General features: G+C 41.5%; 1 protein-coding gene across 2 annotated transcripts in view; it reads left to right on the forward strand.

Moving 5' to 3' along the window:
• The window catches only part of FSHR (follicle stimulating hormone receptor), an 85,582-nt gene extending 79,421 nt beyond the window's left edge, over window positions 1-6,161 (forward strand). The window contains exon 9 of one of the 2 annotated variants that reach the window (XM_013192472.3): window positions 2,833-6,161. In XM_013192472.3, coding sequence (XP_013047926.2) covers window positions 2,833-4,060 — 1,228 coding nt within the window. In that variant the 3' untranslated portion in view covers window positions 4,061-6,161. The remainder of the gene's footprint in view (window positions 1-2,832) is intronic. The other variant, XM_013192471.3, reaches the window with a different exon arrangement.
• Window positions 6,162-13,311: the final 7,150 nt, after the last annotated feature.

A 13,311-nucleotide genomic window follows, 5' to 3' on the forward strand; every position in this document is an offset into this window, starting at 1 on the left:
GGTAGAAGTTGGATGTTAATTAAAATCCTCAACCTGACATAGCCCATTGATTTCCTTGATGTAAACATCACCTTCTGCTTAAAAGATCTGGATCGTTATGATGCTGTCCTTACACATGATCATTATTTTTTGGAGAAGCTATCACTTGAAAACCTATTTTTTTTAAAGAACACACCACACAGAGTTGTGTTTGGGCCTTGTTTCATGAGAACATGATACCTGTTGCTCCCTACTCACTTGATGTCACTTTTTGGTAAGGATGTTTGGTTCAAGATAGGGCCTAACACAGAACCGAGGTCTGGACTATTTATTCTGCTAATTACGTTTCTCAGCACACAAGATCCTGCTGTCACCAGATCCAGATGGAGTGCATGAAATAACTATTTGCACAAGGGTAGTTATATTTGTCAGAGTGCTTTGCCAATTTTGATGTTGCTTTTTAAGTTGTCCTTTCTCTGGTTTATTATTCAGAGTGTTTACTTGAGCAAAACTATGTTAAACAGCAGCAGAGTGTTAAAAATAGTCTGAATACATGACTATTATGATGCTTGCCTTCTCAAAGGAAAGCAAGACCCAATCTCTTGCCAAAAAATGTTTTAAATTATTGTTCTGAGAGCACAAGGGGCAAATATCTCAGGATAGTCAGTACTAGATGATGGCTTTTCTTTCCCTTGGGTGTTTGCAACTGCCTGTCACTCTGCTTACAGTGCAAGGAAGCAGCCAGGAGACTCCTCACTACCTATCCTCAGAACAAACATAGTGGCTAACTCTGTGGGAGTCTGATTTTGTTTGGGAGCTCTGGGTGCTAAATAATTCAGGAATGAATAAATAATAATAATCAGAAATATTTCATTGGCCTTACATAGCTGTCTTATCTGTTGGATAGATTTAGCTCCAGGTAGTGCCTCCATCATTTAGGAAAATGTTTATTTTTAACTCATAGCTGGGAAGCAATTGGATGAAACCTTTTTCTTCAGTTCATTTACAAAGAACTACTAATTGCAGTAGTTTTCAGTGCCCTCAAGTGCCTGTTACACTCAAAACTGAGGGACTTTCTCATCCATTATTGCTCCTTGGAAGCATATACTCCCTCTCAGCTAGAGAACTGTTGATATATTGATCAATATGCTTGGCCCCTCACTCATCCTTACACAGGCAGAACACAGGGGAGCAAAATGTAATGCCTTGTTATTGCAGTTGTGACCTCCATAGTGCACATTTGACCTCACAGAAAATCAGCTTTCTGCCTCAGTTGACAGGCAAGATAAAAAATATTGATAATAGCAGAGGATGCTCAAAACCTCATAGGAAATGTTCCTCGCCTTCTGGTGCTGGGCCTTCATTAGTTTTTTCTTTCTTCCTTTTCAGCTTGATTTTTGGAAGATGTAGTGAGTGCACGAAGTCAAAGGGTAAAATTGGGTTACAAAAAAAAAGAATCCTCGCTTTTAATCTGCTACAGGTTGTTTAACAATTTCAACCTAGCTTGCCTAGAAAGCTGGCCTCTCAAGTGTACTGCAGATCAGGGTGGAAGATAAGCTAGGATCCTGTCCTGGAACACGGACACCTAATTTGCTGTCTAAACAATAGATGAAAATAGGCAGAAACAGTTGGTTTTGCAACACACTGTCAATGGTTTTATTTGCTGACTCAAATTAAGTCTGGATCCATCTTTATGCAAAGTAATGGATGCAAGTTTCTGGGGCAACAAACCTCAAAGGAGGTCTAGGAGAAACTTATTCAAGGCTGACCCTTTGTTTCTTGCTAACACACCTTGATATTTGTTAGCCTGATGGAGCTGAGCTTCTCAGCCAAAACACTTGTTTCTTCAGTTGGTCTATGCATGGAGAAGACGGACTTGAGGTTAATCCTCTAGGAAACAAAGCTAAATATAAACTGTTTTTAAAATAATAATAAAAAAAATTACCTTCAAAGGAAATTTTTCCTTGAAACTCTTTTCCTTTATTGACTTTTTTCTACTAAAAATTCCCAACATGATTTAAAAAGGCCTTCTGAAAGAAACAAAAGCAACTATTGTTTCTACAGAAATGTTGATTTAGTTTGGCTTGGCTTGGCTTGGTTTGGTTTTACTTGTTCACTTCACTTTCCTTTAAAAACATTTTTTAAGCAAAACGTTCTACCATGTCTAGTGTTTGTATCTGTGATGGCATCTGGCTTTCAGAGACTATCTGGAAACCCTGCATGATCTCACTTATGTTATTTATTTACTTTAATAGCCAGTGACCAATATGATATGATATACTTAAAATGAATTGCACAGACTGGAACTGTTCTGTGCCCTGAAGGAGTTTTGATATTGAATATGACACACTGACTGACAACATTGTTAGGAAAAAGGAAATTTAAGAGTAATACTAATGAACAGTGGAGTAATTCTGATTATACAGACTCCTTATCTGCACAACTGAATTGTCTCATTCTTCAAAGTCCAGTCATATGTAGGAATTCATCATTATGTGTTTCCCCCATGCAGAATCACTTATCATTGTCAGGTTACATGAGAAATTCAGTTGAAATAGTGGAAGCTTCTTACTGAATGTTTCTGTCCAGCTGGATAACATCATCATGATTGTTAGTAAGTCAAACATCAGGCTTTCCTTTCCCATATGTTTTATGTTTTAAATCCATCTACATTTTCATGTAATATTTTATAAATAGGCATTACTCTGCCTATTAATTTCAAGCTCCAGGGAAATCGATAAAATCAGCTAACCCAAAAACTGATTTGTTAATGTAAACTTCATGATTCAATGTTTGTTGTATGCCTCGTGTTGTGCGTCTTAGTTTCCAACTCTTCTCTTTTTACAATTTCAGCACTGAATTACATCCAATATGTAGCATATCTCAGGCTAAGCAAGACCTTGATGAGCAACCTGGCAATAAGATACATAGACGATCTGCAGCTGAAGATTATATTTCCAGCTATGGCATTGGTTTTGACCCTGCAGAGAATGAATTTGACTATGGTTTATGCAATGAAGTCGTTAATGTGGCTTGCTCACCTAAACCTGATGCTTTCAATCCATGTGAAGATATTATGGGTTACAATATTCTGAGAGTCCTGATATGGTTTATCAGCATTTTAGCTATCACTGGGAACATTGTTGTCCTCATTATTTTAATAAGCAGTCAATACAAACTCACTGTACCTCGTTTTCTAATGTGCAATCTCGCATTTGCAGACCTCTGCATAGGTATCTATCTGTTGTTTATTGCATCTGTAGATATACAGACTAAAAGCCAGTATTACAACTATGCCATAGACTGGCAAACAGGGGCTGGATGCAATGCTGCAGGATTTTTTACAGTGTTTGCAAGTGAACTCTCAGTCTACACATTGACTGTGATAACTCTGGAAAGGTGGCATACTATCACCTACGCCATGCAACTGCACCGCAAGGTTCGATTTCGGCATGCTGTGATTATAATGATTTTTGGCTGGATGTTTGCTTTCACGGTGGCACTTCTTCCCATATTTGGTGTCAGCAGCTACATGAAGGTCAGCATTTGTTTGCCCATGGACATCGAGACACCGTTTTCTCAGGCTTATGTTATATTTCTTTTAGTGTTGAATGTACTCGCCTTTGTAATCATATGCGCCTGCTACATCTGCATCTACTTTACTGTAAGAAACCCCAACGTCATCGCTTCAAACAGTGACACCAAGATTGCCAAGCGCATGGCTATATTGATCTTCACAGACTTCCTCTGCATGGCGCCAATATCGTTTTTTGCTATATCAGCTTCACTCAAGGTTCCTCTCATCACAGTGTCCAAATCCAAGATCCTCCTGGTTTTGTTTTACCCCATCAATTCCTGTGCCAACCCTTTCCTCTATGCTATTTTCACAAAGACTTTCCGCAGGGATTTCTTCATTCTGTTGAGCAAGTTTGGTTGCTGTGAAATGCAAGCCCAGATTTACAGAACAGACACTTCCTCATCTGCTCATAATTTCCACACAAGAAATGGTCATTATCCTCCCGCATCAAAAAACAGTGATGGGACTATTTATTCACTGGTTCCTCTAAATCACTTGAACTGAAATGCCTGCATGAGTTTGTGTCTGAGGCAGTGTGATAATCACTTTCAACTGTGAATTTGAATAATGACTACAACATAGCATGGAAACTTATTTTTGATGGGAAAACATTTTTATTTCCTCTTTGCTTTTTTGTTCAATGAACAGTCTTCAGAGATGACACATGATCTTCATTAGTTCTTGAAGGACAAAGAACAAAACTGCAGTATATGTCAGAGTGTCCTTGTAGAATTGTCTCCAGAAATAAATGAGCTTATAAACGGGTATCTCATACTATACAGGCAGAGATTGCTTTCATTCTAGGAAGATGTTACCTGCTTACTGACAATTAAATAATGGTTATATGTAGTCAAAAGAAAAAAATATGTAAAATTATTTTTTTTTGTCTGTGAAACATGTTATAACAATGACCAATAATTATCTCTTTTCATTAATCATATCTCCTAAGGTTACAGGAGAAAGAAGCCCAGTCTTTAAGGTTTTAAGCCCTCCTTCAGTACAAACTTACCAGGAATGAAAATATCTTCTGTTGCTTCCATTTGTGTTTACTATAGCAGATGGGCGGATGCATCTCCAGCTAGGTTAATGTTAGCTGTCCCATACTGTGTGTGCATACTTTAATCTGCACAAAAGTATCACGTTGGGTAGGATTGTGTTGATCTAGACTGGTAGCCTCAAAGAAACAGATTTCATGTGAGTTGATATCAAGGATTTTAGTTTGATTTGGGTTTTGTTTCCAAGACAAGAAAGAGCAGGAACAAAAGCAGAAGAAATCCTTCATAACAAGGAGGATGCTTCCTCAAATTGGTTTCACAAAGTTGGGTTGAAATAGCTTTTCTGGGGTTGGACCCCTTGGTTACTTGGACCCCTTGGATATGTGGGTTGTTCTAACATGATTCCTCAGGCTATGTCAGGGTCATTGTATCCGGATGCATCCTTTTGGCTTTTTTTTTTATTTTTTTTTATTTTTTATTATTTTTTAGCTTTTTTATTATTTTAGCTTTTATGATATTAGAAGTACTCTTTCCCCTTCCCTTATAAATAATGTTTCATGTGCAGCCTATAAGACGATGCTCCTGACTGAAAGATGTGAAAGGCATAAGCTGCATATGTTGACATAAGGGGGGGAGGGGGGAACCTTATTCAAGATTTCCTGATTTTGCGGATGTTTTGAATACAGACGTTTTGAATACAGATGTTTTGAATAACATCTGAATGTGTGTGCAATCTTTTTGCAAGGCTTAAAAATTAAATGGTACAGGTTAATCATTCCAAAATGCATTGAGTATTTAGTTGGGTTGTGTTTTCTCCTGGTGATTATGCGTCTATGTGAAGATATGGAGACATAAAAAAGCAAAGAAACAATCAAGAAAAAAACACAAGGGCAGGAGTCTGAACTTCATTTACACCTCACAGACAATTCACGTTTTTGCCCCATGATATTAAAAATCTTTGGAGTCTTCACGGGTTAATATGATGAGTTTTGAATATTTCCTGTTTACAACTCCTAACATTTCAGCAGCTGTTTTTGATGTTTCCATCCATAATTTCTCCTGTCATCAACTTTACATGTCAGCACCTGAACCTGATGTGAATAACTAAAGGAGACGATTGAGTCCTAGCTGGGAAAGGAGGTATTAGCATAAAATTAGCATAAAACAGGGGAAAACAAAGACGGGGGATGGGGGAGAGAGGGATGGAATTTTCATTACTCAACATGGGTAACACTTCCTCCAAGATCCAGGACGAAGAAGAATGGAAGAGCTAAACCGCAAAGACAGTCCATCTCTGGGAAGCCCTTCTGAGTACTCAGAGGAATCATTTCTTCACAAACACTTTATGTCATATACAGTGTAGTTGTATGCAGTGATTAAAACCCATCCTAATGGAAGTGTTTTAAGGGAATTGGTGGAGTCCCCATTCTGGGAGGTATTTAAGAGATGTGTGGGCATAGCAGTAGGGGACATGGTTTAGTGATGTGACTTGGTAGATCTGGACTTGATGATCCTGAAGGTCTTTTCCAATTTAAACGATTCTATGACTTGATGATGTTCCAAAATGATAGTCTAGTTGCATTCAGAAAAAGCTCCTGAATCTATTCTTGGGTCAAAAATAAGGGGTGTTCTTTGGCAAATGCTAGACAATTTTTGTTGACAAAAGGACAAATTTATGCAGTGTGTCACGTTTACCTGGCCCTGACCATTTTCAAAGGCAACAGAATGAGACCTCAAAAACCTTGAAAGGCAGGCATTCTGGATTTCCCTGTGACTTTCACACAACTTTTAAGCAAGCTCTTCTTTCCACAGGGCACAGTCCTCGGTGCTTGTGCACTTCACTCAACAAATAGCTTATTGTGATCAGTATTACTGCCCTCAGGATCAAGCACAACTCACCCTGACTGAGCATAGCAGAATAAGGAGTTTTTGTGTTGGGTCATGTTGTGTTGGGTCAAGAGGCAAAACCTAGAAGGCAGTCGTATGAATCATATGTGGCTATATTGTGCACACAAACTTGGTACAGCTCATCTAGTTAACTGTTCCCTGGACATTAGCAGAATCAGGACCCAGTTAAACATACTGTACAAATAAACACCTCTGAAAAGAGACCTTGCAGGATTGCATCTTGTGCCCAGAGTCAGACCAGGACTCAAGGGATGAAGCCATCAGGCCAACACTCTTCTTCCAGAGGGAACAAAGGATGATACTTGAAGAGCAAACAAAGCCTGAATAACTGAATACCTTGCCTTGGTAAGACAGGACAAAAATGCCTGAGGCACATGTCATCCTGCCCGTACATACTGCACAGGACCTCCTGTAGCAGCTCAGCTCATGGCAGCAGCTCCAAAACTGGCAGGCAGACCACGTGGTTGCCAAGATCAAACCTCCTTCTTGTAATCTTGTGCTGTTAGCTTCTCAGCAGGCAGCTAAGCCCCAGTCAGCGGCTTGCTTATTCCCTCCCAGTGAGATGGGGGAGAGAACTGAAAGATGTAAAAATGCAAGAAGTCAGGGGTAGAGATAAAGACAGTTTAAGAGAAGAAGGGAAAAGGGAAGGGGAAGGGGAAGGGGAAGGGGAAGGGGAAGGGGAAGGGGAAGGGGAAGGGGAAGGGGAAGGGGAAGGGGAAGGGGAAGGGGAAGGGGAAGGGGAAGGGGAAGGGGAAGGGGAAGGGGAAGGGGAAGGGGAAGGGGAAGGGGAAGGGGAAGGGGAAGGGGAAGGGGAAGGGGAAGGGGAAGGGGAAGGGGAAGGGGAAGGGGAAGGGGAAGGGGAAGGGGAAGGGGAAGGGGAAGGGGAAGGGAAGGGGAAGGGGAAGGGGAAGGGGAAGGGGAAGGGGAAGGGGAAGGGGAAGGGGAGGGGAGGGGAGGGGAGGGGAAGGGGAGGGGAGGGGAGGGGAGGGGAAGGGGAGGGGAGGGAAGGGGAGGGAAGGGGAGGGAAGGGGAGGGAAGGGGGGGAAGGGAGGGAAGGGAGGGAAGGGAAGGAAGGGAAGGGAAGGGGAAGGGAAGGGAAGGGGAAGGGGAAGGGGAAGGGAAGGGAAGGGAAGGGAAGGGAAGGGAAGGGAAGGGAAGGGAAGGGAAGGGAAGGGAAGGGAAGGGAAGGGAAGGGAAGGGAAGGGAAGGGAAGGGAAGGAAGGGAAGGGAAGGGAAGGGAAGGGAAGGGAAGGGAAGGGAAGGGAAGGGAAGGGAAGGGAAGGGAAGGAAGGGAAGGGAAGGGAAGGGAAGGGAAGGGAAGGGAAGGGAAGGAAGGGAAGGGAAGGGAAGGGAAGGGAAGGGAAGGGAAGGGAAGGGAAGGGAAGGGAAGGGAAGGGAAGGGAAGGGAAGGGAAGGGAAGGGAAGGGGGAAGGGAAGGGAAGGGAAGGGAAGGGAAGGGAAGGGAAGGGAAGGGAAGGGAAGGGAAGGGAAGGGAAGGGAAGGGAAGGGAAGGGAAGGGAAGGGAAGGGAAGGGAAGGGAAGGGAACGGGAAGGGAAGGGAAGGGAAGGAAAGGAAAGGAAAGGAAAGGAAAGAAAGGAAAGGGAAAGGAAAGGAAAGGAAAGGAAAGGAAAGGAAAGGAAAGGAAAGGAAAGGAAAGGAAAGGAAAGGAAAGGAAAGGAAAGGAAAGGAAAGGAAAGGAAAGGAAAGGGAAGGGAAAGGAAAGGAAAGGAAAGGAAAGGAAAGGAAAGGAAAGGAAAGGAAAGGAAGGGAAAGGAAAGGAAAGGAAAGGAAAGGAAAGGAAAGGAAAGGAAAGGAAAGGAAAGGAAAGGAAAGGAAAGGAAAGGAAAGGAAAGGAAAGGAAAGGAAAGGAAAGGAAAGGAAAGGAAAGGAAAGGAAAGGAAAGGAAAGGAAAGGAAAGGAAAGGAAAGGAAAGGAAAGGAAAGGAAAGGAAAGGAAAGGAAAGGAAAGGAAAGGAAAGGAAAGGAAAGGAAAGGAAAGGAAAGGAAGGAAAGGAAAGGAAAGGAAGGAAAGGAAAGGAAAGGAAAGGAAAGGAAAGGAAAAAGGAAAGGAAAGGAAAGGAAAGGAAAGGAAAGGAAAGGAAAGGAAAGGAAAGGAAAGGAAAGGAAAGGAAAGGAAAGGAAAGGAAAGGAAAGGAAAGGAAAGGAAAGGAAAGGAAAGGAAAGGAAAGGAAAGGAAAGGAAAGGAAAGAAAAGAAAAGAAAAGAGGAAGAAAAGAAAAGAAAAGAAAAGAAAAGAAAAGAAAAGAAAAGAAAAGAAAAGAAAAGAAAAGAAAAGAAAAGAAAAGAAAAAAAGAAAAGAAAAGAAAAGAAAAGAAAAGAAAAGAAAAGAAAAGAAAAGAAAAGAAAAGAAAAGAAAAGAAAAGAAAAAAGAAAAGAAGTAAGGGGCATTGTTGGGCCTGTACTATTCCTTTTGTGGGACATTGGTCCTTTTATAGCTGTTTTCAAGGTAGTGTTTTTTACACTGAAGAAAGAAAAATAAGAAAAACTGCAAGATACATTTTATTCATGCTTGTAAAGTCAAAAAAGCCAGCTCACGTTTAGTGTGGATTTTCCCAGCACTGAACAATGTGTTTTATTTGTGTAATCTTTAAACTATTTTACATTTTCCTTTCTGAAATCTAATAAAACCAAACAAAATGCCTTGAGAGCAAGTGTGCAGGCAGAGATATGCTGATGAAGTAAGCAGTTAATGTTACTGCTTATCTGGAGTTCCATTTATGCAGCGCAGCCTCCACAATCGGGTCATTGTGACCTATGAATGAAACTCACTTGATGAAAGCCTCCACAATAAATAAAAAAAATAAAAAAAAATGAAAAATAAAAAGTAGTCTCCCAGAGAGCTAAGAAAATACAGAAAAATGTGTGTTTGAAACTTCTAAAACAGATAACTTTGCAGTACTCATACGTCATTGTTTTAACCAGTCTCTTCCATTAATTCACATTTCTATGAAGTAAGATACAAATCATTGACGGAGTTTTGGTCCTTTTTAATATATATAAATGACTCTTCTTAGATGAAACACTATTCTGTCCCTCTTTTTGACAGGCAGTGTGTCTGATCTGAAGACTCATCAAAACAGAGATTCCAAGCCCTGGCAGTCATGAGATGAGCCATGAGTAACAAGGAAACTGAGTCTTTGCTAAGCTCTGTCTCACAGGAAAAGACTTGGGGTTTTTCTAACCTGAAGCCTGCTGCCAGCCTGCTCCAAAGACCATCTGACAGCTGACAATACTGTAATGCCTTCTGGTTTTACTCCCTACTGTTTGACAAGTGCTGCACAGGCAAGGGCAGGTTTCAAGACGGTGCAGAACTCATGGGTATGTCACAGCTTGAGTCACTGTGCAGTGTAAGGAGACCAAAGGCCCACCATGACAGGCCGAGGCCTGGTGCTCTCCCCCACTCCCATGAACCACCAGTGACACTGCAGACTCACACTAACAGAGATAAAGAGAACAAAGGAATGCAAGTGTTGAACAAACTCAAGGACAATGACATGTTAGAGACAGCCCAGAGCATGAGCTGAGCACCAGGAGCTCGTCATGAGCACCAGACTAACATTTAACTAGTTTGAAAGGACTAAGCACAAGGCCTAGGATTCAAGCAGGCACAGTTTGAGCTTGGTGAGAACATTGCAGGGAAAAACAGCACCAGAGGTTTGTTTCTTCTCTCACTGGATGTGGGTGAGAGCAGTAATTCATGAATATGTGTTGTTTGGAGAAAGGCCTTAAAGAATCAATTGATTGCAACGACTTGTCTAGCTGTGAACTTTTCAACTTTTTTTTTCTGCTGTTGTTTTTTTCTTCCCATTTTTACTTGTTTTACATTTCCTGTGAGTGATTGCTTGATTACTCCCGGAATCTGAAAGACATCCCGGACACTCCTCTTCTGGTTCCTCACACCCTTACACGGCCCTTGTATTTCAGTTTCCACCAAGCCCCAGAAAATGCCTGGTTAAAAAGGTATGGCTTCCTTTCCTCTTACAGTGCCATCATCAGAGTGACATAAGAGATTGTGCTGGAAGTGAATTTGCTGCCTTTGGGGACACCATAAACTTTTTCTTGGTCTGCCTGATGGAGACATCACTCCTTCAGGCATGTATTTTGAGTGGAACCAATACCTGACCTCCCCAAGAAACACATAGCTAGTGTTGTGATGGGAAGTGAGAAATGGGGCCACTGGCGTGATGGACTAAAGGTCACATCATGAACATTGCCACCACAGGTAAAGTTAATGGGAGCAGCTGGTCAAAAGCATCAATAAAAGCAAAAACCTAACTCAGTAGAGAAAATGAACCATGAGCCATTTTCTTTACAGCATTGCTCTGGAGGTTGCACAGATACACTAAGCAGGGTTTGCTCATTAGAAGGCAGGTCTACATTTGAGCTTGTTAGGAATGCAAGATGAGGCTTTGCATCCCATTTAGCAAGCCTTCAGATCATCTGACTGCATTTCTTTCCTACAGATTCCCTCCTAATCATTCCACTGAGGACACAGCAGATAATCTTACGTTTAATTTATGCAGCTTTGTTGTTAAGAAGAGTTAATAATGCAAAATGATTTATCCTTAAGGAATAATTTAACCATCGCACCCCCTCCCTGAAAGAAAGAACAGAAAAGGAAGGTGCATCCAGTTCAAATGGTCAGGTAACCACATACAAACCTCCTCACATGTTTGCATTCTTAATATTGGCATGTGTAATCTCCAGTGTGAATTGCAAACATGAATTGCACGTAAACACTTTTCTTCAGAGGGAGTTTTTAGTCTAAGTACTTAACTGCAGACACATATTTGAAAATCTGGGCCTTGTTGCTTTAAAATATTCATGCATAGGAGCAGGATTTTACAGCTGTCATCTGGATAATTAAGCTCTTCATTAACGGTTGTTCTCAAACCAGTAGGTGACCTTTAATTTGGGATGAAAGTACTCAGGAATGGATTTCAAGCATTAAAAAACTGCAGAGTACTCCCTCTCCCCCTGTCCATTGAAAATCTTTTGTAAAGTATTGGTTTTCCAAGAGAAATAATGCTGGGTGAGACAAAAATATATTTCCAGGTCTAACATAGCAAATGAGTGCTTCACTTAACTTTATTGTGACTGAAATATAGTAATTTTTTTTTTCTGTCTCATGCAGTCTTTGCCATGTGTCACCTGGATCTTTTTTACCCCAACCCAGGCACCAGCAGCAAGATGTATCCACATCAAAAAGAACCAGAAAAGTTAGTAAGACCACCGTGAGAGCAGTGGGAACATACTGTATATATGAACAGGTAGAAGATTGCAGGGAAGTATGGAGCAATATAGACTTTTCTGTTGAGTCATCATAACATCTATTGCTAAAATTCTTCATTAAAGGGGCCGTTTTGGCTGAATACCTTGATAGGTGAGCACTGCTGGCTGAGTAAGGAGAATGACAAATGGGACAGATGGACAGCATCCAGGAAAACAAGATGCAACAAAGCACTTAAGAGGAGTTTCAACCATACATCAGAAGTAGAATGATTTTCTTAATCTTAAGGCCGCATCCAGACACCAGATGATATTGGGACAAAATCTTCTGTGTTCTGTGCCCTTCAGCCAGCAAGGAGAAGATAGTCAGAGAGAGTCCTGAGGAGGCTTTCAAAGGCTTTTTCCCCTTTAATGTTGGCAAACTCTGAAGAAATGCTATTGAGGAGTGAGGGAGATAGAGACAGGGAGAATTAAATTTATCTCACTTAAAATAAGACTATACAAATAATTCTTATGAGGCAGTGAAAGGAATTGCACAGAGGAGGCTAATAAAAAAAAAATGTTTAATTTTTCTAAGCTGGGTGTCCTGCAAGCAATGGTCTGCACCAAGACTAATACTCATCCCTGTTCAGAGTACCAGCACAAGGACCATTTCCACAACAAATGACCTTTAAAGCAGGGCTGACATGATGTGTAAGTTTTGTGCTGGCCCTCTGCACTGCAGCGAATTGCACGTCAAGCAGGTAATGGTTGCCTTTCACCTATGAAAAATTGCCCACGTCCACCCCACCCCCAGATACTTCTAATGCACATTTCTTTACATGTCTTTTTGACTAGCAGGCTCTGCACCATGAAATAACAGCAGAGTAACTTGCTATTTTGAAAAATGCATGGGAAAACACAGCCCTAAAAAATGGGCAGCTTCTAGCTATTACCCAGGGTCTGGATGGTCTTTTTTGATTTGAAAGGCCCAGCAAGGAGGCAGCCAGGCTATAGGCGCACCTGAGTTCCTATCTGTTCCAGTTGCATGGAAAATGAAAGAGGGAAGAAAGCCAAGGAAAAGGGAAGGTGTCACAGGTCTCAGCCTCTGCAAGCAGTATCCTCTCCTCTGCAGACAGAGCCCATGGAAGCTGCTGTTCTCTCAACAGCCAAGCAGATGGGATGTTTGTTGCTTCTGAAGAAGGATGTGTTTGTATCCTTATCTATAAACGACCCAAGTGAGTTCCTCAGCTGAATTACAGCTGTATTTCCCCGTGCACGCACAGACGCAAAAATAAGTTGTTTCATCACCCCCTGTACCACTGCTGAACATTGCCTCTTCATCTCCAGGCTTTATCTTCATCTTTTCCTTCACTTTTAATGAAAATGACCCATTTCTAACCAAGTCCCTCCTACCACCAAAAAGTTTGTCTGGAACGAGCGCCCTTGTCATGTGCAGAAACAGGCATTGTGTGGTGCCATCCCTTTTTGTTCCCAGAGTGCTAATGTCCAAATCAGCAGTCAGTCACAGCTGTGCCTGCGAACTTACTCAGGCCTCTCCTTCGCTCCTCAGAGGTCATCAGAGCTGCAGGTCCTGGCAAACTTACACATGTATATGCAATGC

Source organism: Anser cygnoides, chromosome 3 (genome assembly GCF_040182565.1).
Source record: "Anser cygnoides isolate HZ-2024a breed goose chromosome 3, Taihu_goose_T2T_genome, whole genome shotgun sequence".
NCBI lineage: Eukaryota > Metazoa > Chordata > Aves > Anseriformes > Anatidae > Anser > Anser cygnoides.